The following is a 26881-nucleotide window of genomic DNA, read 5'->3' as shown; positions in this document are numbered from 1 at the left end:
TTATGCAATGAAGCAATAAAAGAAAACACCTTCTGCAAAACTGCAATCAAACGTATTTCCGCAGGAAATGCAATTTTTCTAGTTATAGGTGCAGTTTAATTGTCGGGGACAGAATGTAAAGTATTCAAAACAAATTACATTGCATGATTTTTAAAGAATGAACAAGAACCTTCACCGATACGTCAATGTCTGACGATGACAAATATTTCCAGTAGGTCCTCTCCAGGTTTGGTATTTTGGCCCATTCTTCTTCTCAAGAGCTGTGATGTTCTGGGTTTGTTGCTGAGGAACACAGATGTCCTTCTTGCAGACTCTTTATGAGATTGATGACCCTTCAGATCTTTGAAATCCAGTTTCCCGTCAGAGGTACCATATTTCAGAAAACAATGTTTTTTTTTTCTTCTAGTTGTGGTTGGAGGGGAACTTGGATAGTCATGATATTTCTGTGTGTGGCCAGTAATCTGTCACGCACAGCTGGCTGTTTGGACTAAAACAATATGAAGTTGCAGCAAAGGACAAGCTGGAGAAACCTCTGAGACAATTGCGGAGGTGTGTGTTTGTGTGGAGGGGGTGTATGCATATATGCGTGGAATCAGGTTACATAGTCTGTCATTAACAGGGGGAGCTGCAGTTATAAGACGAGGATAAACTGCTTCAAGTCTGAGCAAGAGTCTGCGGCTCATCGCTCTTTCATGTAGGTGGCTCTCACGTTGGAAAGGGAATAAAAGAGGGAGCAGAGACTGCCTTTGAATGTGTTGTTTTGGTATAAAACTGCATGTTAAGGCAGGTGGGGGTGTAGGCTGAAACTTAAAAGAAAAAGGTGGGGTTTGTCTTTAATTGTATGATCACTTTCTTTACTTTATGCACTGCTTGTGTGATAAAGTTTGGCTATAAATCTAGCTTTAGTTTGCCATAAATATGAGGATCTTTGTTATTTTTAGTAATAAATCTTTCATCCCTTTAAAAATCATAATCCCTGCATAGTCGAAACAAATCAGGATAAGAAGATCTGTCTGGGGCCTTCAAGCTCTGCAGTCTCAGCAGGACACAGGAAGTTTGAAGGAGAACAAGAACCGAATAAAAAGGCTTGCTTGTGTTTCTGCCAGATTTCTGCCTTGTTCCACTGCTCGCTGTGTGGGAGCTCACCCTCCTCTTCATGTGGTGGCTCTGCACAGACATATTGATTCCCCTTATTCTGTGTTCAACTGTGGATGAAGACCGGTGGAGACAGTGAGCAGGGAGACGAGACGCTACTGTCTGCACAGAAGCATGGATCAGCAGCACCCGTGGCTCCTCTGCTCTCCACACTTCCCCTAGACTGCACTGGAGACAGTCTGCAATGCACTTTTTATGAGCCCTTTAGCCGCTTTAGTGCTCTCGTCTTATTGCTCAGTTGTATCAAGAGGGAAAGTTGTTTTTCCATCTTTGTGATCTCATTTCCAGGCCTAAGTACTGTTTGGTGTGAGCATTTTGTCTACAGTTTAATAGTAATATTTCATTTAGTACATAATGAGGTCAAATGCTGATGTATTTCTGTCATGCCATCCGTATGCTGTCTCTGTTTATGAAGCCTGCTGGGGTAAGTCCCCATACTCGAGCCAAATGGGGCATTTATGATGTTTTAGTCATACATTGAATTGTACTAGCTAAATATATATTTTTCACACTTAAGATGCAGAGTACTTTTTATTACAAATTCCTAAGGCTCAATATTTTCTTGTGTTGAAATACCTTTTTTTCCTATTTAAAACATTTAATTTCAAGAAATAACAAATGGCTACTTTTTATTTAATCAAATCGGACTAGAAAAAAGCCGAATGACACCATGCTTTAGAAACACATTAATCATCCTACTTTCCAACAAACTGTGGCGTGAATTCTGTATTACTAACTGGGTCCATTTATTTCAGTTCCACTCCAATCATCTTTTGATCTATTGTAAATGCATTTCCAATGATTAAAAAAATGAGTATACAAAATAATAATAAAAAACATTTGTTTTCTAGCACATGGTTTCTGCATTATGGTTCATTAGAAATTCACCTCCAAGTTGGTGGAGATTGAACCCACCCCCGTTTCCCATCATCCCTCTGTTTACACTGTGTCCCACTAGCTTACAGACCCTCACAACCCGAACCTAACGTAACCAGTGCAACAAAAATGGCGAGGAATACTGGAGGTATTTACCTGTACAGGTTTGAGTCAGAAACAAAGATGTTCATGGATCTAATCGACTGCAAGTGGATGCTTTGGAATGGAGTGGAGCAGGGAGCATGTGGCGTGCCGATTGTAGCATCTGTGTAATAGCTACAAGCTTTTTGCAACTGCATTTTTTGTCTTTTTCCGATTCACCATAAAACAATACTCAGAAAATTTGTTTTAATTTTAATTTTTTTCATATATGTCTTCCATCATGAAAAAAATGCTATAAGAACATGTTAAAACACCAAAAATACAATTTTTATTGGAGTGGATCATTAAGATGCAGAATTATTTAAATGTACCTATAAATTTTGAAAACCAAAATAATGATGTTGATTTTTAAAACAGTTTTTATTTTAACCTTTAACACCTGATGCGCCGCCGGTGACGCTTAAACACAGAATCTGGTTGAAAAGTTCCACTAAATCAAAGAACATAAACACTGGAGCTCCAGTGTTAAAAGATTAAAACCAAAACTTCTAATTGAATAAATAAGGTTTTTTCATTATGTCTCTCCTAGTTCTTAGAAATAACATTTGGGTTTTAAAGAAAAGCTATTTGAGTCACTACCTAAAAATGAGTACTCTATATTGACAACTAATTTAAATGCTATCATAGCTTTATATTGGGACTCAAGTGACTCAAGCTTTGCCTATAAAATTTGCGTACTGCAGTGCATGTGTGAAAAAGCCTTTAAAAACATTTACTGCTCCTTTGAATCGCGAGAAGTCTTTCCGTTCTAAGATCAGAAAACCTAAAGCCATAAAGGTTGTGTTAGCAGCAGGATGTCATAGCCAAGATCAGTCCACTGTGGAGCAGTGTTATATCCATGATGTTGTTGGAAACTATTTACTTTGTGTTAGTCATTACACTGTGGGTCATCGTGTTAGACCCCTGATGTATATCACTTGGCCTGTGCAAGCCGGGACATGACAGCAGACTAAATATTTCTTTTGAGTATTTGCAGTCTGCAGCTTCTTTGGTCTGTTCCTCTGGCTGAATGGCTTCACACAGTGAGAAATGTGTTTAAAAAGTGTACCTTGATACAAATCAAAATGTCCTTTGAGTAAAGATTGCCCCTGGGTCTGTGAACTTACTGAAATGGTTATTTAGAGGGAAGAGTGTTTGTGCATTCCTCTGTTGGCAGACATGGCAGACTGCCACAGAAGTTGGTGTTTGATTTGGCTTTTTCAGATTAATTGAATGCTTTGTGTGAAAAAGAATGCCTTAATTGCCATGGTGACTATTGCGCAATAGGCTTTTAATGATATTCTCATAGTTGTGTGCAGCACTTTCTTACAAAACATCCTATAAATGTGGCTCTGGTATAATTTGCAAGAGCAAAATCTTTGATGAGTTTGTTAACTGTTCTACATTTATTTACTTCCTAACAAATGGTACTTTTAGTTTGATGAAATATAATATTGCTCTCGCCGTGTGATAGACATAATCTATTTAGTTTTTAGTGGTCATGGAAACAGTACATTGCACAAACGTCATCATTCACCTAATCTACAGTGGGCCTTAAAAGTGTTTGACAATCATTAATCTGCCAGTTGTCCCACTTACACAAACGAGAAAGGTCTGTAATGTTCATCATAGGTACACTTCTACTGAGATGAACAAATCTATGACATACACAACATTATTACTGTTGGAACAATTATTAGAATCTCTTCTCTCCTCATAAACTTCATGCGAGATAAATGATCTTAAGAACAGGGAGAGAACAGTCTAGAACTAGATAGGTGAACTGGCCAATGTCCTGACGAGAGCTGGGACTACAGTAAAAAAGGTTACTATTACAATTGGTGGCTGCCATACACTTTTTTGCCCAAGGGTAAATGTGGGATCCTTTACCTCTTGATGAGAGTGTATCCAAGAGGCAAAAGCCAGCTATTCTCCTGCCAACTACAATTAATGTCCTAGTGACAATTGCAAGCACGGAGGAGTCATTTGCTTTTGATCAAATTCCTTTCTTTGGGAAAAGAGGTTACTGCTGAGATACTGTAGTTTCCTGTAACCCCAGAAGAATCCAGAAGCATCCCTTTTTATCTTCTGTTTGAAGAGGCCCATGGCCAGGGAAGTAGTTTTTCAAAAGGTTTCATCTGTCACATAGGAGCGTTTTATGTAACAAGACAACAAAGCTCAGTTTAGAACTACATCAAGTCCGTGCTGAGAAGTTTTGGATCCATATCTGTTTTTACATTAATACTTGAACTTTATGATTTTTATAGTTTTGTGTTTTACGTTTTTTTCTTTGGTCTGGAAATTTTTCATGTGCATTCATGTTATGGCTAAACTGCACTAGGGTTCACTAACCTAGAAGCTAAAAAAAATAAATTAAAAAGTAAGCATGTACTTTAACCAACTATTGTATCTTAATAAATTAAATTTAGTTAGCCATTTTCTTACATGATGCATCTTGAAATTAGTTTTCAAAATTAGTTGTAAGTGGGATATTGACTACAGGAAAAGTAAAGTGTTTGTCTTTAGGCCAAAGGCAAGTAATGGTATAATTATGTTAGAATTGTTTTAAGAAGGCCCTCTACGATCAATAAAATTAAGTGCACATATAAAGTGTACACACAAATACTTATTTTCAAATGTTTGTTTGAAAATAAGAAAATCTGTGCCACATTGCTGAATGCTGCTTTAAAACATGACCCAAAGATTATACACAAATGTTCTAAATATGCAATGCTTCTGTGGGGATCCCTTTTCATTTACATTGAAGTGAAATAAATGGGTTTAACAAGCAACTACTTTTTAGGAAAAGTATTTAATATTCTCTTTTTAGATCTTTACAAATGATCCTGTACATAGAAATAAACAAGCAGACTATAAACTAATACAATATTAAAACCAATAGTATTGTAGATAAGTACTACTTTTTACGTTTTGTGAACAAATGACATTTCAGAAACCAATAGCATGAAGAGAGAGACAAATATACATTGAAAAAATAAAAAGTATATATAGGTGTTGAGAGAGAAATAGCACTATTCCAGAAATTAAGATACAATAAATAAATGATCTAGCTGTTGAATCAGTTATTTTCTAATAAAGGTATGTACACCACACTTAGTTCGAATACCAGGTTGTAATAGCAGTTGAATTCATGCATTTGTTGTTATAACTCAATTTGCATGGTGAAATATGTGGTTTTAAGTGCTCTTCAATTCAAAAGTTGTCTATGATAGTTATTATTCTAAATCATTTGAGTATGACTTGACCTTTGAAGGTTTAGCATGCTGGGTGTGGATTCATGCTGTCCAGTCATGATGCTGACTAACAAGTCTAGTTGAAACACTATTGGTTTAAAATACCCATTTGTTTACAGTTTCTAGTTCCTTCGGTCAGTAGCAGCAAAGGTGCATACCTTACACTAAATGACAGGCATTTTTGGTTGCAGTGCTCATCACATCGGTCTAAAGCTGGTTTGCGTATTGTAAAAGGGACTCTTTGTGGGTCTGATTCATCCTCACAGAGAATAATTGCATAGAACAAACCATTACCTGCATTTATGTGGTCTTGGAAAGTTTTTCCACAACCTCGGTAGTCCTTTGCTTAAGCTCCTTTATAGTCTTTCAAGTCTGCCATGACTTCTAGTATTCTTTTTGTTGACTATTGTTCTGATTTCATCAGATGTTGTGCATTATATGAGGTTTTCGTCTCTCATGGGTTCAATTTAACAGAAAAAGAAGGTTGACAAATTAGTCTGTGAGGTAGTGGTGTGTATCTAAATGTAGGCTGCTGCTACTGTGAAGAGGACAGCTTTCGTTCTCAAGTCGCAGTACACCCACATCCACCCAAGAACCAACCATCTGCGTGTCCCTGATGATATGTTGGCTCTTTGGCTGTGCAGGTCGAGGACAACGACTGGGACACAAACAGCAGGCTCTGCATTGGCCCCCTCTCAGCCTGTTTCTTTCACTTGCCTCCCCGCAGTTTGCTGCAGTTTTCTCGCTGTCCGGGCTATTTGAGCCATGGTAACTGTGCCAGCCTGCAAGCTCAGACACAGATTCCACCTCACGTCTCGCTCCTTGCCAGCATGATGACTCAGCAGCTCCTGCAGGGCTTCAGCTTTTTTCCTCCTCGACCTCAGTGATACGCCATGCTCATCAGACAAAGTAGTGTTCTGTCATTCTCTCCTATAGCTGACCTGAATACAAAGTGATCCAAAATAAAAAAGCATCCAACTGCTTTGATGTGTTTTTAGTAGCAGTAAAAAGCCATTTCAGCAATCTCTTTAAGTTAATAGTGGCCGAATCAGTTGTAGATAACTATTCATAAAACAATTTTTATAACATCTCAGCTATTTATGTGTCTTAACTTGTATTAAAGTGAGAGATTTATGTAATTATCTCTTAAAATCACTGTCAGTGTAATGTGCTTGTTGTCAGCTCTGTATAGTGGAATCCCAGGGAAGAGCTTGGAAAGGAAAATGTGGCGTCAAGGAATGGCAGCAAAGATCTGTGGGTTCACTTTCAACTTTCTCAGTGTACTATAGCATACCTTTCAGTAAGACGAGTCTAGTTTACGTGTGGTTTGTGCAAATGGTCAACACTTGGCATATCTCAGGTTCTTTAAATCGCTGTATGAAACCCTTATGCCGGGAGAAAAGGTGTATTTTTTTTCTCAGTGAGAGCAAACGGTTAGTTTGGTTTATTAATCCTATGTTCTGGGTAAATTTCAGATTTAATAAAATGTAAACGCTCATGTATTACAAAAAGCCCAAGTGATTCATAAGCCAAACTTCAGCCATTGTAAATATTTTGTTTCTTAGAAAAAAAGAAATTCATAATTTTTTTTTTTACTTTTTTTTCTCATCTTGAGGATTTATCTGTAAATATAAATGCTAAGAATAAAAATAGACATTGTGTATGTTAGGCTGCAGTTATCTTGTGGAATTTAAACTAGTTTCCTAATACAACACCTCATCTGAGGACAGGGGGTTGTCGGCACACCCTTGGCTGAATGCCAGCTCTCTTAACACACACTACACAAGACTAGCAAAGAATTCAGTATGCAGGAGCTGAGGGCTGCACACAGAAAATGCACCACAAAACTGTGTGCTAAGATCACAATCGCTTCTGCAGATGCTCGCCCTGCTTCTCTCCTTCCCAAGAATCCCTTCAGCGGTTTCCAATATCAGGACTCGTCCCGACTGCCTGTTTGTCAAGCAAAACCCTTAGCCAGCATCGTATGTCATGCATCCTGTCACTCACTATGTTCACCGTGCTCGAGCAAACTAAATACTGTAAGAGAACACTTCGATTGTGCGTACAGTCTGAGGCTGACAACACTTCAGATACTAAGATTTTTATTCGTTTTATTTTGTGAACTGCCTCAAAAGCCCTCTGGGTAAAATGAACAGACCAATTTTTTTTTCCCCCTGCAAAGTTATGAACACCAGACCATGTGTTTGGCAGGATAACTCCCTGCAGCATATTTGAGATTAATGGTCTCGTTGAGAGAGATGGACCGGTGGTTTTATTGTCCCCCTGTAGGTCATTTAGTGGTAAATATGCACAGAAGTGTCAGATGGATCGTTGAGGCTGCGGTTGTTGTCTTTTGACAGATAGTTATGAATAAATATGAAGAAAACAAGAGTGATGGAAACTCTGATGAAGTTTTATTGCTATTTCAAGAGTTTTGTTATTATTGAGAGAAGACTGACTTAACCGAACAGTGAAGATAATCGTGCAGTAAACAACAAAAAACATCAGCCAAATTGGGATCAACTCTACTACCCTATATCTTCCAATTGTAGCATGTCTCTAATTGACGCCAGTTTCCACTAGCCGTAGAGTCTAACAGGTGCTCGTTACTTTTAGACGCCGGCCTCTAAAGCCTTGTTTCCACTGAGCGGTCTGGTCCGGCCACGAGAGATACGGTACGGTCCAGTTAATTCTGGCGAGCCTTTCCACTCAGTTAAACCCTCACTCCCACTGAGCGGTTTGTTTTCACGGCGATGTGTGGTGTAGACCACTAGTGTGTTATTACGCCATTGTCGTGCAACGACTAGAAAAGCAACAACAACGGAGGTCATCCAGCAGCTCGGCTTTTTCTTCCTTTACTTTTTGCACGTTGTGTCCAACAGGAATTTAATGTTTGACTGAAGATTACAGCCAGAAGAGGAAAAACGGAATCGCTAGCTTAGCACTATATTGGCGCTTTCCAATGTCGTCATCACCCCCAATCAACGGGTGCCAACAGCGACTCCACCCCAACCGTCCTGCTCTATTTCTCTATGGACCTACAACGGATGGAGGCCCTCAAGAGGTCAGAACTGTTAAATAGGTTCCTTTAACAATGGAAACGCCCAAAATACCAGACCGGACCGTACCGGACCGCACAGTGGAAACGAGGCATAAAAGTGGCCATGCTCCTTAAGATCCACCCTTCTCCCCACGTTGCGTTTAAATTTCATGCCAAAAAAGATTCTGGTGAGGAATCTGCACCCCATTTTGGAGTGGATCCTAAACTTATCCGAGAATGGTGCAAGCAGATGGGTGATATTGAAAAGGGAGAAACAAGCAAACTGATTTCTTGGTAGAGGTTCAAAGAAAGCCTGCAACCAATTAGAAGAACAGGTTACCTGAATTATTGTGCATGAAAGCGAAGAGGGTTGATGATGCTTCAAAGATGCTTCATCAGGTGTTGTCTGCATTTCGTGACTGAATTTCACTACAAATTGAACCCATAAGCCATCACAAGTTACTACTAAAGTATATGGAATAAACGCCGGGGCTACTATTGGAGGATATACAGTACTTATCTCTCTGTCCCTGGCAGACAAGCTGACTCCCACCCCCTTCACCCTACAGGTGGTGCCCTTCTTCACACAGTACCCCCAGTCACTGATATGAGGCAGCCACTGCCCCTTAATCATTGCGGTCCGCTTATGTCCACGTGTCTTTTACGCACTTGCCCTACTTTTCGACCCGATGTCTCCTACGTTCCCTCAGGCTGCACCTCCTTTTGCCTCCCTGCCTTCTCTTTGCCCCCATTGGTGCTTCTTCCCTCTTGTGGTCCAAGGGGAGCAGACAGAGCTCCCGATTATCTCTGTGTGGCAGCGTCTGTTTTGTGCTCTGATTAAAGGAGCAGCATGTGGTCTGTGTGTGAGCGGCCTGTGCAGACGCCGCCGTTGGGGTAATGCTAACATTACGTGCTTAATCATTTATGTCTGGGAGATGGGCACAAAGGCTTGGAGGGGGTGGAGGTAGGTGGTGTTTGGGTGTTTATCGGTGGCACAGATGCACTCAGACAGTCATGCTGCCTGGATAGCGTTCCCTGTGCTTAGCACAGCATGAACAGGGCATGTTCCAGGCGAAACTTGAACTGCAGTTTTTTATATATATATTGGGGTTATTACTAAATACATTTGTGTATTGAATATTAGAAAGCCAACAAACAGTTAACTTCCTTTAGATTCAATAGGGATTGAAAGATTACATTGTCCTTTATAAATGATAGTATTTGGACAACCTCTCTCCCCCTTTCCTCTGTCTCCTCTTTTTCTTCCTCCTCTTCTTATGTCTGTCTGCTCCTCTTCACTCTCTGCCAAGCAGCCTGTCCCTCCAACATGCACAGAAATCAAGACACACACACACATAGACACACACTCATGCACTGACGCAGCCAATAGGAGAGCACCAGTCTCCCTATTGCTTACCACTCAATGCCTTGTTTCCAGGACAACAGGAAGGCATGAGACCCACTTTACTGAAGCATTTTAAACTTGGTGTTGACTTTTTTTTCCTGAAAACTAGAAAAGGTCTCCCTCTGTTAAGTTGTGCCCTCTAAGACTTTGAGGGGGGACTAAAAGTTCATGCTGCTTCCCCAAATAGAGTTCTCAAAGTAACTTCCAAACTTATAACTTCTGTCATGAAATAATCTTCTTTTTTTCTGCATTATTCTTTTAGATCAACAATGAGGAGTGTGGCCCTTTTCTCGGTTTTGCTCTCCTTGGCCACCCCATGTTCCAGCTCGGATGGTAAGCACTTGTCTCACACAGCCCACCCTTTCACGGTGAAGCTCGTTTAAAGTTGCAGCAGAGGGTTGTATTGCTTTTGGGAGCCCACATAGAGCACATTAGTTAACATCCTGTGCTATCTCCAAGCACGGGCTATGCTGCAGAGGCCTCATCTCATCACTGCAATAACCAAGATTACAGCAGCCTCCACAATGTCACTAAAAAAGGTGCGCGCCAGACATCTGCAACCCTGTCGCAGCCTCTGCACCCCCCACCCTCCTGCTTACGTAGACCAAAAAATCACACTTTTTTTTTTTTCGTCTCTCACCTCCCTCTGCTCAGTCTGTCTCCTTCTTATCTGCTGTCTGGCGGCGTTATTTTAGACAGCTCCAGTGGATTGAATAGAAAGATCCTGTTAAATAGGCAAACCGTATTCACCGTACCTGGGAGAGGGGGTTAAATAGGATTGGAAGCCTGTGGTATCCAAGGCACCCAAAACAAATTTCAAGGGACTGCGGTTTTAATCACACCACTGACATTTCCCCAAATGACGCATATTCCTGCATGTTACTCGCCTAAACGATTCAACAAATAAATGAGTGCAGGATTTGACAGCACAAAGACTGAAGAATTAGGTTTGCTTTTTTATACACTCCTCTGTCTGAACTCGCCAGCAACCTTCAGGACAGTTAGTAAATGGAAAAAAAACTACAATTTATGGACTTTGTGTAAATGAGGAGAATGCAGCAGTGAAGGTCAATGGTCAGAACTACAGCAGAACCTCACAAAATTGAGGTTGTCTTGCAAAGACTTGTTTCATGTTATTTTTAAATGTAGTAAGATAGACATTAAGTAGATTTAATACTGGTACTTTAAGGTGAAAAGGTTTAGAAAGGATAGCATTATGAATTATTTTATGTATAATTTTATTAGAAACTCTTGTAACTTAAAGAAAAGTTATAAGTGTTGCATATTCAGGCTTCTCGCAGGGTCTTAAAAAGTCTTAAAGGGGCCATACCATGTTTTTCTTAAGCCTTTCAAAGTATGATCATATATTACCGTTGGTACACTAAAAACACATTATTTATAAAATATTAGTTATTTTTGTGAGTTTTTTTCTACCCAAAAATGAAATGACTCAATTCCTGAGGCTCCACCTGACGCTGCGCGTGGGTTCCACCTATTTCATGACGTCATTCTAGAGCTGGCTTTGTGTCTTTATTTCTCCCACGAAAAAATGCAACATGCACATTTTTTCAGAGATGGATGAACATACCATATATCTGCCTTTAGTAGCCCCGGGCACCACTACACTGGTTCACAACACAAATACACTCGGCGTCTGCACGACTGTGCCCGACCGGGGGGTGTCTTAAAGGAGCCTTACATCTAAAGAAACAAGAGCTGGAATTTAGTGAAGACAGATTTTGCTAATCACTGCTAGCTCCAGCGAGAAATTGGGTGTTGGTGTTAGACTGGAGGCGGTGCTGTCAGAGCAGACTCTTCCTAAAAGGGGCTGTCTCACGTTGTGACATCAGCTCGTGAGGACCTGCTTGTTTTTGTCGGTATTGGAGGGGCTGGTGTTGAGAGCACAGGTTTTTAGAGGATTACTCAGAAATGCTTAAATGGATAAAATAGCACTTTGGGTTCTTTGTAGTGAGTAATGAACAGCATAATACTCTTAAAAGCTCAAAAAGTTGTCTTTTCATGGTATTGCCCCTTTAAAAGCATTGAATTTATGAAATTTATGTCAAAATTTTAATTTTTCAATTAAAATGTATTCAAAAAGAAAATTCGAATTAGATATTTTTATCAAATGATGTAAATAAACAGCGGGAGTTGTTATGCACCAATACACTGAATGCCCACTGCTGCTTTGAAAAAAGAAGACCTCTAAGGCATCGTGGCACTGACCACAAACGACAAGATAAGAAGCTACAATTTTGATCATAAAATGGGAAATAGACTGAGAAATTTGTCTTAATTTTTAACATGCATGATCTTAAAAAGGTCCTAAAAAGTCTTAAATTTAACGTAAAGAAATTTGTAGATACCCTGCTATTGTATATGAGAAGTAGACTCGCGTTCCAAAAAGGAAGAACCCGTTCCAAGAAGCCAAAATCCCATAGACGTCTATGGAGAAATAAACAGTCATTACTCAGTCATTCTACTTGTTAGACTAAACATTCTTGCTCTATTATAGTTCTTGCCGATCCTGTTTCCTTCCTTAATATTTTTTCTTTATTGCAAGTTATTCAAGTTATAAACTGTTCATTTAGATGCCCACTGGCTGAAACGTTTGATCAACAGATTCTCCCAACCCCACTTTCAGTAGAAGGGGTGTGGCCTTACCTGTATTGGTAAAGCAACGTAACATTTCAAACATTTTAGATAATAAAGATTTTTCCCTTTGTAAGTTACCAGCTTTTCTAAAATGATGTTCCTTCACTGCATGATGTCTAATTGTTAAAAGTGAGGTGTAATCCAAAGTGTTTTCTTTTCCAGGCACGAGCGGTTCGACGAACGCCTGTTTGTGTGACGAACCGTCCTGCGGTGGGAGCTCCTGCTTCAGCCAGCTGTGTTTCGCGTCGCTGTCTCTTCTGAGCGGGAAGCCGGTCTTCCAGAAGGGATGCATTGTTTCTAAAGAAGAAGAGGCTCTACGCTGCGGAAAGTCTCCTGCTCCCGAGCTGGTGGTGGAGTGCTGCTCTGGACATCTGTGCAATATGAACATCTCCCTGGTGCCTCCTGTGAAAGGTGACTCATTTACAAACATGCACTTTAGAAACGTACTCAAAAGCTTTTATTATCTCTTGCTCATCAGCCCATTTTCAGATCCATTACGCCTAAAGATAAACAAGTAAACACAATTGATTTATTTTACTCATCAATCAAAGTAAAGAAATAAATTAGAATATTAATTATAAGCTGTTGAGTTTTGCTTGACAGTTGAGTTTACGGTTTTCTTAACAGAGTATCTAGTGTTATAAATATTTACCACAGCTAAAGCAGTTTAACTAGCTAATCTGTTGCAGCGTATTAAGTTAAAATATATATATTCAATCTACTGAGGCGTTGTTCATATTTGTGAGCTGCTCATTTTCATCTCAGTAGTTGTGGCCTGAAAAACAGGAACATGATAACATTTCAGCTTGTATTCATTTTTGAATGAGTGATAGCCGTGTTGGCAGGAAATCCATTTTATTCCAGCAGGTGTTGGATTTCATGCTGCAAAATAAACTCATTTGTGCGGCTTTCGAGTGAAAGCTCAGCACAGACATGCTTCAACCCGCACGCATGCTGCTCGCCAGTGAATGCCGTGTAATTGAATGGGTTATCAATGGTATTGCTTTAATGGTTTTCTCCTATCTTTGCCTGCTCTTATCAGATGTTGAACCGTCTGCCGGCAGACCAGTCCTGGGAGACCAGGAGTGTGTGTGCGAGGGCGGAGTGTGTGAGCAGGAGCAGCGCTGCGTCGGGCAGCATTGTTTCTCCTCTCTGAAGGTGATTGACGGGGCGGCCGCCCAACAGAAGGGCTGCCTGAGGGACGACGAGGAGGGCAGAGCCGTCTGTGCCACACCGCCCTCGCCGCTATACGCTGTCAAGTGCTGCCAGGGCCACCTGTGTAACATGAACGTCACTGTGCACCCCCCTGGAAAAGGTAACCGTACACTTTTGTGTCCTATAGCTCTAGAGATCATACAAAAACTCCACTTAAAGTTAAACTGTTCATGATAAGAGTGTCATGTTTTCCCCCGTCGCTCTTTTTACAGAGGAGGTTTTGAAGCCCGTCACCAAGGAGGAGCATGAGTGTGTGTGCGAGGGCAGCTCGTGTGTAACGGGGAACCGCTGCAGGGGCCACCAGTGTTTCTCCTCCCTGACGGACAGCGCCGGAACCATGGTGTCCCAGAAAGGCTGCTTTAAGGTCTACGAGCAGAGCACACTAACCTGCAAGACCCCACCCTCCAGAGATCAGATTGTGGAGTGTTGCCAAGGACACCTGTGTAACATGAACATCACTGTTCAGCTGCCTCCCAAAGGTACAACACAGCACTACCCACAATGCATTAGTAACTCTCCATGACTGTCACTTTTTTTAAATTATTAATTTCTATATCAAATAATTCTAAAGTAACCAAGACTTTATATTTGAGAAAAGAAAAGCAAATGAGGTTAGTGTTAAAGTAGACAGATACAAATATACTGATGAATAAAAGTAAGTAATATTTGTCTAGTTTCTTAATGTAAAGAGAAACATTTCTTTCCAAATTGCAGGTCTGGCATGCATTGATAATTATTTTGTAGTTGAATAATTTCATAATCGAGTCGTGAGGTGCCTCAACATTCCTACCTCTACTCATAGCTATTTCACATGGTATTTTAAAGATATTTAATGTTTATTTTGACATTTTTCTCCTATTTGAACTGTTTAAAAGCTAAAATTCTTAAACTTTTTATCCTGCAAGTTAAGTTTTTTAATACAAGCTCAAAAGCAGAAGCGAGCTGCAGATAGAACAGAGTTTATGTGAACGTGCCGAACACTCAAAGTTCTTGTTTTTCACGCACACACCCACATCTGTTTTTTGCTGAGGGTCTCTGATAGGGTTTATCTCCACATCTGTAGACCATTCAGAAGGAAGAAACCATGGCAAAGAATTTCAGGCTCATGTCTCAAGGATTCGCTTATCTTTTGTAGATTGCAAACAGAGAAAACTCACAATAAAGAAAAACACATTTTTTTTGGTTGAAATCCCTATAGATGAAACCTTAATTTCACCTGATAGAATAGTGGGATGATCGTGTACATCTAATTTAAGACGCTGGTTTCTCTTTCTTTGCAGATAATGGGCTTTCCACCTACAGCGTGACCACCCTGGTTACAGTTATTGTAGTACCAATCATTGCCCTCATCTTCTTCTCCGCTGTGGCCGTCTTCGTGTTCAGACGCATCCATCGCAATCAAATGGAGAGACTGACGACACGGGATGCAGAATACGGAACCATCGACGGGCTCATTGCTTCTAATGTGGGCGAGAGCACGCTGGCGGTGAGTCTCATGCTGCAGAATCCGGGGGAAGCTCACCAAATTCTTTGTCCTTAAAGGGGCTGATATAAGTTTTTTTTATTTTTTTTTAAGAAATGATATAAAAAATATGTTTCAGCTGCCCAGCTCTGGTCCTCCCTAAAAACATGGTGGGCAGCCTGAATCATCCTGTTGAAATGATCACAGATGACTGATTTTAAAAGATCTGAATAGGAAAAAAAAGAACAAATTAAGCCCTCTTGTGTGTGAAACAAACATGTGCAGTCACAACAAAGATGCAAATCCCTTCCATAATTGTGTATTTGAGGGGAACGGCTGCACCATTAAACACATTTGGATTAGGGCGCTAGCTCTGCACGTTCTTTGCACATGTGCTTCTTTTTTTGAGACAATAGAGGCATGATGGCATTATAAAGGGCCTCCAGGCTGATCGGGGAAGGATCCTGGCCTCACTGTAGTTCAAGGGTTTCTTATAATTTTTGTATGAAGCCATCCCCAAAAGAAATGTACATGTTTATTGAGTTTTTGGTATCCTTGTGTCTCCATTTTTTAGTTTAAGCTTAAATTGTTGTCTCCATGTGCAGGATTTTAAGTATCTTTACTGACTTTTCCTTCAAAACCTCAAGAATTTTTTTTTTCCTAACTCAACAAAATATGCAGAGATTTGTTCAGTCATTCTGCACTGCAGTCTGTGTGAGGAATGTCCCTGATATTTATTTTCTCTGCACCCAGCCATGGAATATAGGTTTTCTGTAGTGGTTTGTGCTTTGAGGCCTGCTAAACTGATCCAGAGCATGGGTGGGGCCCTGTGGTTAGCGTTTGGTCTGAAAGGAAACCCCGCACACTCACTTAGCTTGTGTAGGAGCTGCAGCAGGCAGGATTCAGTCGAGCCCTTGAGAAAAGTTGGAGGTTGTTTCCGTGCATTTGGTTATTCTTCTCACATAAAGCCTTTTGATGGCATTTCTAAGCAAATCTAACCTCTTTAAGATCTGGTTCATGAATTGAATTTTCACCCCCCAGCTTCTAAAGCATGTGTGTTTCAGACACACACTGACTTTTTCTAAAGTTCATCAGTAAACTTGGCAGCAAAAGGTTCCAGATATTGAACCAGCGTCTGTGTGCTTCAGCATAATTAAAAAAAGGGCTTGGCAGCATCGTGAGAGAGGTTATTAGGACTGAAACGCAGGCGACCCTTCCACAAGCATCATATCTGATTATCATGTTATTGCACACGATTGCATTCTGCTGCTTTATGGTCCGGTCAGAATATATATTCCCCTCACAAACAGCACAGAGAGGGATTTGAACCCTCCTCAGAGTAACCATCATTCATTTTATTGCATCTGTCTTTCGTTCTTATGTTGTAATTCCAAATTGTCTCCCTGGCAGCTCTTGCATTATGCATGTGTTTATCCCAGGCACAACTCCTCTATTTTCAACTCCCTCCTCCTCCTCCCAATTCAGTTTTTGCACGGCAGCTGCCAACTCCGTAACTGCGCACTGCCCTCCTGTGTCGGCCTCAAGACGCTGCACGTCTTGCTGAGAGATAAAAATAAAAGGCTTAACAACATTGTGCCTCTTTTGGAGTCTGGTCCTGGATTAGATAAAATCTCCAGCGCACACGCCAGTCGCTGGGGAAGGAGGTGGCTCCTCTGTTGTTTACTCAGCGGGGGGCTTTCTGCACCTCCAGCACAGACACACAAACACATTATCTTCACACACACGCACGCAGAAAACCGGTCCCCCCGCGTGGGTGGCACATCAAAGACGGCTTGCTTGTAATAATCTCCATCTGAGTCCCAGATGCTCCGTTTCTCATCGTTTTCAGGCCTTAGCCACAACATTCTTCTGGCGTGGTTTTCGTTCAGACAGCGTTCTGGCGAGTGGGTCCACAGATGTACACACAGATATGCAATCGTTTACCTTGTTGTCACTTGCTCCCCCAGGATCTGCTGGATCATTCTTGCACTTCAGGAAGCGGCTCAGGACTCCCCTTCCTCGTTCAGAGAACCGTCGCTCGACAAATTACACTAAACGAGTGTGTGGGTAAGTGCTGATTTAGGGTCCGCTCACAGCACAACAGTCAGGCTGTGCCAGAATCCAGCTGGCACCAAAGTTTGGTTATGTTGTTAACTCTGATACTCTGGTGCTGTCGCCGGGCTGTGGGCTGTTTGCAAGAGGTCTGTCACAGAACCGGGCTCTGAACTCCAAAACAGGATAGTACTAGTGCTGTCATGCGATCAATTTTAGTGTGATTAATTAATCGTGACTTTTAATTAATTAATCTAATTAATATATTTTAATCGCAAATATTTTTAACCTAATAATTGCTGTAAAAAGCCTAATTTTGAGGTATTTTCGTTTAAATTTGTGACATTCTTGCACAGTAAATACAACTAAAAATTGGCTTTATGATGTTTTTTATTTTAACAAAACTTTCAACCTTTACTTTTGCACCACCAAGGGGGATTTATTTCTATCTCAAACAATTAAAAAAAATACCAAGAACATCTTAATAATACCATAATATATTTTTTTCCACGGTTTATCACAACAGCAAGACAGTTGAAAAGACATAAGAGATTTTAGAGTTTCCTTTAACCTGTTTAGTGAATTTGATCATTTTGAAGACTGGGATGCAGCAGAAGAGAATCTAAGGAGAGGGAAAGGAACCTCCGACACCAAAGGAATGTAACTATTTTGACTTTGGACTTTGTTGTTTTTTTTAAAATAAACTTTAGCTTCATCATCTGGACAAAAAACAGCTCTAAGAGGTGAACTTTCCCTGTGAAATGATGCTTTGTTTAACTTTTCATGACAATCACTGAAGAAAGCGAGAGGAGAGTGCAAGCGGGAGCTGTTACCATGACAACACGACACACCGTGTTTTAAATGGTCTGCTTTTTAAGAAAAAAGATTTGGACTTAAAAATATAAAATAATTGAAGTTCTAAAAATTGATTTATCTTTACATATTATTTTGTAAATGACCATGGTAGGAGAAGGATAATGCCCTTTCAGGTGTGCATTATCAGACATGACTGGACTTCACGGACGCAAGAGATCAAAACAATTAAAAATAAAGCGCTAAAATGTCTGTAATTAATTACTTAATCGTGATTAGCCAATAATTTGACACCCCTAGATAGCAGTGCTAAAAAGAGTTTACAAGTGAGACTGGGAACAGCCAGCAGTCGGCCTCCTGTAGCGCTCTCGCTATGCTACAGCTTAATTGGTGGGCAATCAGTGCACTCTTAAACTATTTTCTTGTTAAAATAAAACACCCACTAGACACACACACACAAAACAAGCACCTGCATCATTCAAATAAAGCAATCAGGATGTTTTCATGTCCAGCTATGGTTCTTTCTCTCAGTAACAGCCTCAAAAAAAGGCAAATCTGTAGTTTGGGTTTCTGGTGACATTCCGAATGAGGCCTGCAGTAAAGACTTCAACATTTCAACTTTTAGTTAAGATACTGTTCATGGCTTGTTAAATGCCAATAAATGTACTACCAACAGCAAAAATATTTCCACAAAACTCTAAGTAACTTAACGGCTTGTGTTGAAAAGCAAACCATGTTGAAATCTGTTTTGTGGCCACTAGGGGGCAGCAAGAAGCCCAAACATTTGCAGAAAAATCATGGTTGGAAGGATTTTTTTTTTATGACACAGGCAAACTGTTGACCCTTTACACATGCTTTAAACACAATTTATACATTGTTTCTCTTCTTATTCACCCTTTCCTTTGATAGATAAAGAAGTCCTATAAATGCAATCATAGTAATTTAACTTCTTTGCCTTTTAGCTCCTTTTAGTGGCCTCCACAGCAAATCATCTGCCTCCATCTAATTATATCCATCAATGATGAGCTAAATTTTCCAGAGTATAAAACTGTATTTTTTCTAAATGAAGCAACAAATGTGCTTAAAAGAGTTCATAGCTGATTTCATAAATTTGAGTTTGTATCATTTTCTTTCTCGCTTGCTTTGCCTTTGTTTAGGATTCAGAGCCTAAAACATGACAAGTGATTGTTTCATGTTAAGCACTCCATGTCTTTATTATTTTTTTGACAGGGAAGGGTCGCTACGGTGAGGTGTGGAGGGGCCAGTGGCAGGGGGAGAGTGTCGCTGTCAAAATCTTCTCCTCCAGAGATGAGAAGTCTTGGTTCAGAGAGACGGAGATCTACAACACTGTACTGCTGAGACACGAGAACATCCTCGGTATGTTTTTATATTTCAGTTAAATGAACCGCAAATGTTTAATGTAGTTCAATAAAACAAGAGACAGACCGGCTGTAATGATTTACAGAAAATGTAAACTAGCCAAGCCATATAGGTAACGTAAAGATGCTTAAGTACCTTTTTATTACTGTTTATCTCAGTATTATGACTCATTAGTTGTGTAAAAGTGGAAATATTTGGTTATTTGAACATGTTTCTCGATGCAGGCTTCATCGCCTCAGATATGACGTCAAGGAACTCCAGTACTCAGCTGTGGCTCATCACTCACTTCCATGAAATGGGCTCCCTGTACGACTACCTTCAGCTCAGCACCCTGGATGCCCCCGGGTGCCTCCGCATGGCTCTTTCTATCGCCAGTGGCCTCGCTCATTTACACGTGGAGATTTTCGGCACGCAGGGCAAGCCCGCCATCGCCCATCGGGACCTAAAGAGCAAAAACATCCTGGTGAAAAAGAATGGACAGTGCTGCATCGCCGACCTTGGTAAGCATAGGTTTGTTTAAATACTGTTGCTGGGAACATTTCCAAGAGGATTCAAAAACACTAATATGTCAGATCACATTTGAGGTTCACAAAGTGCTGAGAAAGCTAATAAAAATATTGATTTGTCATTCACTGGAGTGTTTAAATAGAGTCGGTAAAAGCACTTAAAAACTTGTTCACCAAAGCTTTTGATCTATTAAGGCCAATAGCTGAACGTTATTGCGTATTAATTTGCCCAACAGTTTAGTTATTGTGTTTAGCCCTGTCATGTTCTTAACGCTTAACCAAAAACACATTTACGAGAGCTTGCACCACTTTAAAGCACCAAGGTTTCATTTGCAGAAACCCGAATAAGACCTAATTCAGTTAGAAGCCATAACCCGATGACAGACTTGACTGTGTTTGGGCTCGGGGTAATAAACTCTGCTCCAGCTGAGGCATTATGCTGTACTGACAAACACAGCAGCGCTTGTTTGTCTCTTCGGGGTGCTGTTATGTCGGAGTACATCCTGTACGTTAGAACACGGCTGTTTGTTCTACAAGTACTGATTCTCCATTTAAGTCGCCTGATTGAGTCCAGTGTGTTGTCCTTAATGCATCTATTTAAGACAGGAAGACTGTGTCTCAAATGCATGTCTGCTATATTGTTACCTTTCAGATAAGATGTTCTCTGTGCAGTTTGACATCAAAAGCAAGAAGCAAATATAAGCCTGACCTCGCCGCCCTCTAGTTCTTTCTAAGCCGGAAGTTTTTCCTTTTGACGTTCAGGAAAGTCAAATCTTCTTTGTTTTCAGGACTCGCCGTCATGCATTTTCAAGATACCAATGAGTTGGATGTGGGGAACAACCCCAAAGTGGGCACAAAGCGGTACATGGCTCCTGAGGTGCTCGATGACTCCATCCAGATGGACAGCTTTGAGTCCTACAAGAGAGTGGACATCTGGGCGCTGGGCCTTGTGCTGTGGGAGATCGCCAGGAGGACGGTCAGCAACGGTCAGTTTGGGGTTTGAAAACAGATCCCGGGTCATCTTCGGGTGGGACGCAACAGCAGAGAGAACGATGAACACGAGCACCAGCAACGTTTAGTTCTGCATTAGCTAACGTAGAGCTCTGTAGTTCATTCATTCCTGTTTGTTGAAGCTTTCTCCAATTCAACCCAGCATTTCACATCCTGGTCTGCTTTGATCCGAGGTGGTCTAGTTCTGTAGAACAGCACCTCAGTCTAAGGTCTGTAATACAAAACAACCCGGAACCTTAACTCCAATTCATGTTTTATTGTATAGCAACACTTTCAGTTTTAGTCAGAACCGCTCATATGTTTTCAGTAGTGGACCAAGATAAGCTTCTGGTGTTTATCTTGATTTTCCTGCAAACTGTTGCTGTCATGCAGCCAATCTGCAGGTGTAAACACTCCCAAACTAAATACGCATTTGTTAGCACACATTTTTATGGGGAAAAAAACTATTTTTATTATTTTAATTAACTGCAACAATTATTCGTAAACCCTGTTTTTTGTTCATCATCTTTTCATCTATTTTAAAAGCATTCCCAGTGTTTTTTATTTTTTTAAATCTTGATTATGCCATCTTTAGTCAAAGAGAAAAGAAAAATGAAGCCTGTGTTGTTCTCCAGGTTAGAGATCCCCAACCACCGCTCAAATATTGGGAGAAGAAAGTCTTGAGTCTCAACAATCTTTTATTTAAAAAAGTAACCGATTTCTCTCATTTACACCTTGGAGGACTTGAGCTAAAATGCAAAGTTTAGTCAAACATCTGAACAACCTTTTATTCTGAAAAATCTTTCGGTTTTTAAGACGACAGTATTCTCTTGGCTGCATTTCAGTCACTCGAGGGATAAAAATAGACCGGCGGCGTGCAACACGAGGAAGGTTGTATGTGGAGCGTTTTTTTTGCAAATGGATAAGGGATAAGTGCAGAGACAGAAGAACAGACGGAAATTATTTTAAAAAAATCAGTAGGTTACCAGAAATCCTACACAAAATATGGATTCATCGCAACAGGTGATTCCCACAAACTGAACCTGTTTGTGTAATATTCATAGCATAAATTGGCCAAGGATGTTACCAGAGTTTGTTGGCCCACCGGTGTTATTATATAGTGTTATTATTAATATTAGTAGAGTTGTGTTGCATTCAAGTATACTGTTACTTTGCTACAAAAATGTTGGGGAACACTGATCTAGGTTATAGTTCTGCAGGAATTCATCAGGAATTTACCTCTGAGTTGTGGATGGGAGTTTTGGCGTAGGGCAACCTTGCCCTTGCTGAGAGCTAGTGGCTCACTTAGTATATTGTCTACCTCACAAATGTTTTCGTCTACTCCTGATTCACAATAATTTGAGTAAACGAAATACTCAGAAATGCAATTTTAAGCTTAAGTTTCTTTATATTTGTCCTCCATCATCAGAACAACATGTTAAAAACACGATTTTCATCCAAGTGGGCCTTTAAGATGACACTACTTTAACTTTCTTTTGAAGGGATTGTGGAAGACTACAAACCACCTTTTCATGATGTGGTTCCAAGTGATCCCAGCTTTGAGGATATGAAAAAGGTCGTGTGTGTGGATCAGCAGAGGCCCAACATCCCAAACAGATGGTTTTCAGACCTGGTAAGTCCTTTAATAAAGTTTTAGCATTTTCTAATCTAAATTTGCACTCATTGATGGTTTTTTTTTGTTTCAGACTTTAACATCTATGGCTAAACTGATGAAGGAGTGCTGGTACCAGAACCCATCAGCCAGACTAACAGCTCTCCGCATCAAAAAAACTCTCACAAAGATCGACAACTCTCTGGATAAGATCAAAACGGACATTTGAGCTGAGTTGAAGCAGAAGAGGCCTTCGAAGATCCTCGCAGAGAAGTCTCGCGAGACAAAAGGACTTACTGGGTTAAAACGCCCTTATAGTGGCACAAACCTGTATTTATTTCAGACACTTTGTGGGACAGTTTTTTGGCATCCAAAGATGGTTTATTGGGCATTTTTGAAACTGCCCACTGATCTTGGAAATGAGAAAATAACTAACGAACTTCTTAAAGCATTGGAGCTGGACTGTTAAATCGATTCTTCAAGGAAGAAAATGTTACCTGGGCATTTGAGTCGGGTTGTTTTTCTCATAAGCGCAGCTTTTGTTTGACACATTTTTCTTTTTGGAATATAGCAGTTTCAGTACCTTTTTAATTTGACTGACTTCACATGCATCCTGGTGGATTCACCTGGTGATCGTGATGCGCCACAGTTTACAAAGCTGTCAGAACAAGTTTGTTGGGATGTCATTTGTTCTGAAGGTTTACGCCAGTTGCACAGTGTATCTTCCTGATGCATCTTCCAGCTAAAAAAGTACTCCAACTTTTATTATGTATCGCCTCCACTCATTTTATTTTATTTTCAGCTTTACAGAGTCGAATGCTAAAAGATCAAAAAAAATATCCGCTACACGATGCTGAACTTTATTCCTCCCGTGGCCTGTAAGAGCCTATATACTGTCTTAACGCGTCAAATATGTCTTAATGCGTGCATTGTCAAGTAAGCGAAGTCAAACTTCAGCCTTTTCTATTTCTTTAACATTTTATATCAATTAGAGAAATGTAATTATTAAATAGAAACAAAATAAAACTCTGCATCTGTCTCATTTGTTCTGAAGCCGTGTTGATCTTCTATTACTACAGGTTGGGATTTATTTCAGAAATCCTCCTTTTAAAATTAATTTCATCAGTTATGGTTCTTTCCTTCACCATCGAAAGAAACTTTTTAAATATATTTTTTATTATTTTATATTTATTTTTTTACCAGTTTTGGTAACACTTGTGCTTCAGCCTTAACTTTGCATACATTTTATGATAGTGAAAACTTGCCTTTAAAAAGAAAAAAAAACTCAAATTTGTTGTTTTTAATTTAATTCTTTTTCCACTTTTCTGCTATTTGAGTTCAGGGTTCTTTGTTCAGAAGCTTGAATCTTGGCCCCCAAAACTCTCTTTTCAAGCTCAAGGCTTCCATCGACTGAATACTTGGACCGTCGCATCTGAAATCCATTCCTGCTCTCCCGGCCGCACCAACAAGTGTCCTGCTCTCTGCTTCTGATTCAGCTCCATTTACAGTTTTATTTTAGAAAATGTTTTTTTTCAAATGTCAGTCGCAGTTCGTTTTGTCAGTTCTTAACTCAAAAATTCATTTTCTTGTGACTCTTTTGTGCCTGACAGTTTCTTGAAATTAAAAAAAAATTGATCCCTGAAAAACAGATAAATTCCATCTGAGTCACTTTTTGTATATTCACGGGTTTTTTTATGTGAACAAAAACTTATTAAAAAATTTTAAATAAGAAAATTAAATTAATTCTGAACTTTAATGGTTCTAACTGCTTTCAAAAGACTATTACATGAAATATTAATTACTGGATGTTGCACTTTATGGGAGATTTCGACTTGACGAGAGCAGTTTGTTATTGAAAACAAAAAATATATATAAATATTTCATGAACAAAATTTAACATTTTGTTTGCAAATTCTGAACCCAAATGATAAAGAACAGAAAATTTGAAACATTTTGACACAGTTTTGTTTAAGGTGACTGATCTACTGTTATAAAGTAATAAGCTAAATGATGGAAAGAAACACAGCCTATGCATGTTTAACTACGATGAGACACCCTGCTTGCTGTTGTCAGGCCTTAGACAACCTTCACATTCATTGTCATTTGAGCCATCCTTTGGTAGAGGTGTGCACTCCATCCTGTTTCCATGAAATCCTCTAATACATCACATAAAAGTGTTTTTTTTTATTTTATAATCTACTTTTTCCTGCTCACTTCAGCTGATTCTCCCATGCTGGGCAGACGAGAACAGCAAGAGATGATTTAGTATGTCAGCTATACTGCACACATGATGTTCTTGGAGATGTTATCTGTCAGAGGCTTTGTTGAACATTTCCTTACATGTCTGCCTCCACTCAGACTTTAATGTGGTGCACTGATAGCAGAGGTTGCATTAGTGCCGTCTGCTGAGCCCAATAAAACCAAAGGTCCTGGATTTAGTATATGAATGGCTGTCTGCTCCAAGCGTCACAAAGATGGTACACTTTTTTTTTCTCTGCAGGAATATAAAATTATGCTGGTATTGTCTTGATGTGGGGTTTCGGAGGATGCTTGGTGCACTCTTTCGGTTTGCCACCTATTGTTGCCATGGAGCCTGGGCAACAGAAGCACAACTGTGGTTACATGCGACCTGCTGTAAATAACTTTTTGCATGCAGCTGAGCGAGGCTCTGCACACCAGTGATTGTACAGTAGACACATTCAGCGATTTTATTTTTTTTTCTTTCTTTCTTTACCAGAGATTGTTTTGACATTTTGCTCCTACTGTCCCGCACTGCTCACATCCCAGGGGAGGGATTGCAACAACCACAGTGGCGCAAGACGGGCTGTTGGCTTTTATACTCGCAACCATTCTGGCTCAGATGTGCTAACATTATTTCTGACACCACAACAATAAAGTTGAACACCAAAGCTGCAAGCACAAAAACATTTCAGAGAACTCGTTCCACAAAATGCAACCAAGTAAATCTAAACAAAGAACTGTATGGACTCCATGCAAAGCAGAAACAACTCATAGATGGGAATATAACAAAGGCAGAAAACTTTTCTTTTCTTGTGTTATTTCATTAAATCAAATAGTGATAGTCTAAGTTTATAACCAAAGTTATCTTGAAATGTAATAAAACCATCTAAAACATGCATACTCTGATTTTGCAATCTAAATGACACAAAGTAATTGAAGACTAAGAGAATCCAATATGTTCCAACACGACCTGATTATCTTCAGTTTTTTAAAAACTGCTATGAATGATCAACAGATGAAATTAGAGCAACTTAAGCATGACTTTGATCAGGCATTATTGCCCCTTTCATGTTGTACTGGGCTTTGATTAGTTCATTCAACTGAAATTGATCCACAAGAGTTACACTATTACAGAGCCCCTAAATTCACATAGAGGTAGGTACAGAAAAAATTGTCACAGTTCGCATGGACCAGTTAGTTTCTAGTGCACACCAGAAAGCTTCAAGTGCGCATCAGTTCATTTCTATTGGGAACCAGTTAGGTTCAGGAGCACACCAGATAGCAACAAGTGCGCACCAGTTCGTTTCTAGTGTGCACCATAAACCAGAACTATTTTTTTTTTTTGTAACTTCTATTTTCTGGTGTGCATTAGGTAGTTTTAGGTATGCCGCAGATGGTTTCAGGTACACACCTGTTATTTTCTAGTGCGCACTTAATAGTTTCAAGTGTACATCAGTTAATTTGTAGTGCACGTCACATTGCTTCAAGGGTGCATCAATTAATTTCAAGTGAACACCAGATAGTTTCAGATGCGCACCAGTTAGTTTCTAGTGCGCATCTGATAGTTTAACATATGCACCAGTTGGGTTCTAGTGCACACAAATTAGTTTCAAGTGCACACCAGATAGTTTTATGTGCGTACAAGTTAGTTTCAAGTGCACACTTAAAAGTTTCAGTTGTGTGCTATCTTTTTTAAAATTTAATATCTGGTGTGTACCACATGGTTTCGGGTGTGCACCACTAGTTAGTTTCAAATGCACACCAGATAGTTTTAGATGCACACCAGGTAGTTTCTAGTGTGCACCAGATAATTTAAAATATGCACCCGTTGAATTTCAGTGCACACCATATAATTTCAGGTGCGCACCAGATAGTTTCAAGTGCTTACCAGTTAGTTTCAGGTGGGTACCAGTTCGGTTCTAGTGCACACCACATAGTTTCAAGTGCGTACCAGTTAGTTTCAGGTGTGCACCAATTCGGTTCTAGTGCACACCACATAGTTTCAAGTGCGTACCAGTTAGTTTCAGGTGTGTACCAGTTCGGTTCTAGTGCACACCAGATAGTTTCAAGTGCGTACCAGTTAG

The 26881-nt window shown here is 39.9% G+C and overlaps 1 protein-coding gene across 3 annotated transcripts in view; it reads left to right on the top strand.

The window, feature by feature from the left end:
• The window catches only part of LOC112155430 (activin receptor type-1), a 30120-nt gene extending 6511 nt beyond the window's left edge, over window positions 1-23609 (top strand). For all 3 annotated transcript variants that reach the window (XM_024287041.1, XM_024287042.2, XM_036209635.1), the window contains 11 exons: window positions 10134-10204; window positions 12689-12937; window positions 13569-13841; window positions 13954-14220; window positions 15022-15227; window positions 17171-17270; window positions 19299-19445; window positions 19673-19948; window positions 20743-20940; window positions 22447-22577; window positions 22651-23609. In XM_024287041.1, coding sequence (XP_024142809.1) covers window positions 10141-10204; window positions 12689-12937; window positions 13569-13841; window positions 13954-14220; window positions 15022-15227; window positions 17171-17270; window positions 19299-19445; window positions 19673-19948; window positions 20743-20940; window positions 22447-22577; window positions 22651-22785 — 2046 coding nt within the window. In that variant the 5' untranslated portion in view covers window positions 10134-10140 and the 3' untranslated portion in view covers window positions 22786-23609. The remainder of the gene's footprint in view (window positions 1-10133; window positions 10205-12688; window positions 12938-13568; window positions 13842-13953; window positions 14221-15021; window positions 15228-17170; window positions 17271-19298; window positions 19446-19672; window positions 19949-20742; window positions 20941-22446; window positions 22578-22650) is intronic.
• Window positions 23610-26881: the final 3272 nt, after the last annotated feature.

This window comes from Oryzias melastigma, linkage group LG21 (assembly GCF_002922805.2).
Source record: "Oryzias melastigma strain HK-1 linkage group LG21, ASM292280v2, whole genome shotgun sequence".
Lineage (NCBI taxonomy): Eukaryota > Metazoa > Chordata > Actinopteri > Beloniformes > Adrianichthyidae > Oryzias > Oryzias melastigma.
This window is presented reverse-complemented; position numbering and strand designations above follow the sequence as displayed.